The sequence below is a fragment of the Acomys russatus genome, chromosome 4 (assembly GCF_903995435.1).
Source record: "Acomys russatus chromosome 4, mAcoRus1.1, whole genome shotgun sequence".
Lineage (NCBI taxonomy): Eukaryota > Metazoa > Chordata > Mammalia > Rodentia > Muridae > Acomys > Acomys russatus.
Genome location: NC_067140.1, coordinates 2,843,119 through 2,847,873, shown reverse-complemented (window position 1 = coordinate 2,847,873; position 4,755 = coordinate 2,843,119). Strand labels below are relative to the sequence as shown.

Genomic DNA, 4,755 nt, shown 5'->3' with positions numbered 1-4,755 from the left:
AAGCCAGGTGCAGTGCCACATGCCTGTAATCTCAACACTTTGGGGGGAGAGAGAGGCAGGCAGATCTCTGTGAGTTCGAGGCCAGGCTAGTCTACAAGGTGAGTCCAAGACAGACAAGGCTGAACAAGGAAAACCTGTCTCAAAGAAAAGAAAGATGGAAAGAAGAAAGAAAAAAGAGAGAGTGAAGTGACATCATTAAAAGAAAAAGTAAGCCTAGATGCAGAGGTGCACTGTAGCTTCTCCACCTACCTGGTACGACGGCTGACTCCACAGCCCGTTTAGCTCCTAGCCAGGACTTTTCTGTTGGCTAGGCGCTCCCGCTTTTCACCTGTCACGCAACAAAATAACCCCCCCATCCCTCTCAGGAAGCCTCTCCTCAAGGTCTTCCAGATGCGTTTTCTGAAGGGTACTCTTGGTACAGTCTGGTGCTGGTAACTGAGATCTCCCTGGGGTGTCTCTGGAGAAGATGGCTCTTTTTGTACACCCTCATCCTGGGCCTCCTCATTGGAGATGGAAAATGAATTTTCTTTTGAGGTGTTGCCGTTCTCTGTTCCTGCTAGTGTCACTTCATAGGGCTGTCCACTGCGGTCTTCCTGAGGTGAGGCTTGTGGGACAGAGGAGCTAATTTTTTCAGGGGGTATGTTAATTATTTTACACTGCCCTTCCTCCACAGGGACATGATGAGATGTAATACTCTGTGAGGACAACTTGTTCTCGTAAGTTCTAGAACAAGCCTTGAACTCATCCAAGGATGACTGGCTAGAGTACATTCCAAGACATTGTGAAGATGTGCTGCTCTGTCTTACAATATAGGCGTTATAGATGTTGGTATCTGCCCAGATGACGCTCATGACAGAGTCCTCTTGGACACTAACAAGGCGGATTGGGAGAACAGGGGTTTCACTCATGTTCAAGAAGTTGAGGATGGGTGGCATACTGATCCTCCTCCTACAGTTTCTGACATTCTCAGGAGTGGGTAAGACGAATGTTGTTAGGGAAGGGACACTAGATGCCCTCTTCAGTGTTGTCTCTTGAAGGTTAGACTGCCTGGGCTTCACTTTTTTTATAAAGTGGCCCCCACAGGGTGACTGTTGCCTAAGGATGAGGTAGGTGGCCATCACCTCATCAAATTTTTTCTCCTGGAGAGATTTCTTTATCTCGCGTGGCTTGTATCCCAGCGCGCCCATCGTGACCATGACATTGGGGTCTGGGTGGCTGTCAGCACTGTTGTTGCTAAAAGAACTAGGAGAACCTTCACCACCATGCTTCAACCATGCGAAGTTCATGAGGTCACCTATTCTTGGTCTTTTCCCAGGGTTCACAGTTAACAAATTAGTAATAACCTCCCAAAGCTCTGGTGACAAGTTGAATTTCTTGGAGTATGTTCCTACCATGATCTTCCTCTTTGTTCTTGCCCGCGTATGGCCATAGAAAGGCAGGTACCCTGTAGACATGAGGTACAACAGAACGCCCAAGCTCCAGATGTCAATGGAGAAAGCATCATAGGCTTCACCTTTAAAGAGTTCTGGGGCACAATAGGGGAGGGTCCCACAACGATCCTTCAGCCTCTGTCCCATTGTGACCTTAGCGCTGAACCCGAAATCGCAAAGTTTTATGTTTCCTTTGCTGTCCACTAAAATATTCTCAGGCTTTATGTCCCTGTGGGCAATTCCTTTCCGATGACAATAATGAATTGCACACCCCACTTGTGTAAAAAGTCTACAGGACTCCTTCTCTGGTAAGTAGCCAAATGCTAGGATCTTGTCCAGCAGCTCTCCTCCCGAGGCATATTCCATAATTATGTAAGTATGTTTTGCAGTCTCGATTAAGTGTAAAAGTTTAATGATATTTGGGTGGTCTACAGATTTCAATATTTCGATTTCTGACATGAGGGTGGTGTCCATCTTGCCTTTTGGGAGAAGCTTTACTGCTACTTCATTTTGCGTGAGGCGATGACTTGCCAGCTTCACATCACCATAGGATCCTGTCCCAAGTGTTCTTATGAAGTTATAGTGTTCTGTTATAGTCAGGTCATCAAAGCCATCCAAACCTATGTCGTTAATCCAGCGCCAATTCTTCATCGTTGTTTGGGGTAAATGATCACCATAAACACCAACTAGAGATGCAGGATAAAAAGGAATAAAAGTGGGTTAAGCACAAACATGGCCAAAATTTCCAACAGTAATAAAGATAGATTTCCCAAACCACAAAAAGATGCATGTTAAGATCATAGGAAAATAAGAACTAGCCAAATCCACAAGAAATAAAAGAGGAGAATTTCAAGATGGCAGCACTGAACTGTATCTGATCTACAGGAAGGAGACTAAGGACCCTACTGGGGGCCAAAGAATGCAAGACCTGGAAATCACTATGTAATAGGGATCCACACAGTGCAGACCTCAGGCAGGTCTGGCCCCTGGTCATCCAATGGCCCAAGGAGGAAGGGAGACCAGTCCCCAGGGTCTGGACTGAAACCGGCCTGTAAAGTCGCATGAACTGGGCGGATGGGACTGAACTCGTGGCAGTAAACCACGAGAGCTCCTGGCCTGGGGAAATCTCAGGGAAACTGGTGGATCTGTCCTCACACTACCCCACCACCTGCCTGGTTCCTGTCCGTAGAGAGCCCCAGGGGACACACTGGGCCCTGGCAGCTGTGGACACATTATCCAGCCACAGCTGTGCGCTTTGAATGGGACCAGGCAGGAACCTAGCTACTGACCCCAGTGGACTGTCGCTGCACAGTACGGAAAAACTGACCCTACCTAGCCAGGCTCCACAGCCTAGCAGGCCCTCCCATGCTCTCAAGGGAGGCTGGGCCTAACTGAGGGGATAGGGTAGAAAAATAACTAGCTGCCCAACCCATTGGGACTGAACTGCTTCAGTTGTGCACTCTGAATAAGACCGGCACAAACCTAGCAACCTAACCCAGCAGACTTTCTACACAATTGGTAAGAACTGACCTGGCCTAGGCAGGCTCCACAGCCCAGCAGGGCCTCCCATGTTCTTGGTAGGGGCTGGACAGGACTGAGGGGATAGGGCAGAAATCTAGCCAACTAACAACAGTCACAAGGCAGTAGCTGCACTCTCCATGCTGGGCATTGCCTAGGCCACACTGCCTGGATGAATCAAGCAGAAACCTAAACAACTACTAGAAGCCAGCAGGGGTTCAGGCACTCTAGGGTGACCTGAGCCCAGGATCCACATACTTGAGACCTGAGGGCAGGGTATTCAAAGCCCAGCCAAATACAGCATAGCTATCTCTACATACACTACCTCAACTGTTCCTGGGACTGCAAACCACCAGGGCCTACCACTGCTGACCCAGCGGGGAGCCCAGGGTATCGAGCAAAGTCTCCTGCAACTGACACCAGGTCACTTGCCTATTCCAGGGAGAGTTTCCTGATCCCCACAGGTGTAAGGGCCCTTGCCCTATATCACTTACCCACAATCCTCTCTCAACAACCAGTGAAGGACACCAGAAGCTACCTTACAACATCAGAGACAGCAAGAAGACTGACTAAAGGCCAGTGTAAAAATTCAAACAACAAAATCCAAAACAATGTGACATCTCCAGATACCACGTGTCCCAAGATAAGCAACCCTGAGAACTCAGACACAATTGAAATACAAGAAAATGACCTCAGATCCTTAGTAATAAAGATGATAATGGAGGAAATGAATTAAAAACAAAAACAAATGCAGGAAGATGCAGTGAAACAGGTGGAAGAAATGAAACAGGACTATCGAGAGGTACAGGAGGAAATTATGGATAATACAACCACATGAAGGAAATCAATAAAACCGTTCAAGACGTGAAGATGAGAACAAAAACCATGATAAAGGCACAGATAGAAGAAAAACGGGAAATGAGAGAACTTAGAGAAGCAAGCAAGCAACAGAGAGGTGAGCTTCTCTAACAGAATCCAAGAGACAGAGGAACGAATGCCACGACTCAAAGATAAAGTTGTAATACTTGTAGCAACCATCAAAGAAAATTCTAAATCTGAAAATTTCGTGACACAAAACATCCAAGAAATCAAGGACACCATGAAAAAACGAACCCAGAGGATAATAAGCATTGAGGAAAGAGAAGATGCCCGACTCCAAGGCACAGAAAGTATTTTCAACAAAATCATAGAAGAAAAACTCCCCAATGTAAAGAAGGAGATGCATAAAAACATACAACAGGCCTACACAACCCAAATAGAATAGACCAGAAAAGAAAATCTTCCTGCCACATAAAAATCAAAATATACAGGAAAAAAAAGCAACATAGTAAAAGTGGCAAGGGAAAAGGGCCAAGTAACATCTAGTGGCAAACCTATCAGAATTACACTCAACTTCTCAGCAGAGACCATAAAAGCCAGAAGGGCTTGGACAGAGGTCCTGCAAACCCTAAGAGACCACAGATGACAGGCCAGACTACTATACCCAGAGAAACTGTCAATAACTATTCATGGAGAAAACAAGATATGCCACGACAAAAGCAAATTCAAACAGTACCTATCCACAAATCCAGTCTTACAAAGTTACTAGAAGGAAACCTCCAACCCAAAGTGACAGCTACAACCAACATTACATGGGAAATAGATAACTACACCATCACAAGAACAAAATCACACAAACACACTAATGCAACCAACATCAAAATCAAGGGACATAACAGTCACTGGTCATTAATATCTCTCAACATCAATGGTCTCAATTCTCCAACACAAAGACACAGACTAACTGATTAGATGCATACACAAGACC

The 4,755-nt window shown here is 46.0% G+C and overlaps 1 protein-coding gene across 1 annotated transcript; it reads right to left on the bottom strand.

Annotated features, from left to right (window-relative positions):
- Positions 1-278: 278 nt before the first annotated feature.
- LOC127188332 (sperm motility kinase X-like) lies at positions 279-2,081 on the bottom strand. The gene has a single exon (XM_051144817.1). It carries the CDS (start codon positions 2,079-2,081, stop codon positions 279-281), a length of 1,803 nt encoding a protein of 600 aa, XP_051000774.1.
- Between the last annotated feature and the right edge of the window lie 2,674 nt (positions 2,082-4,755).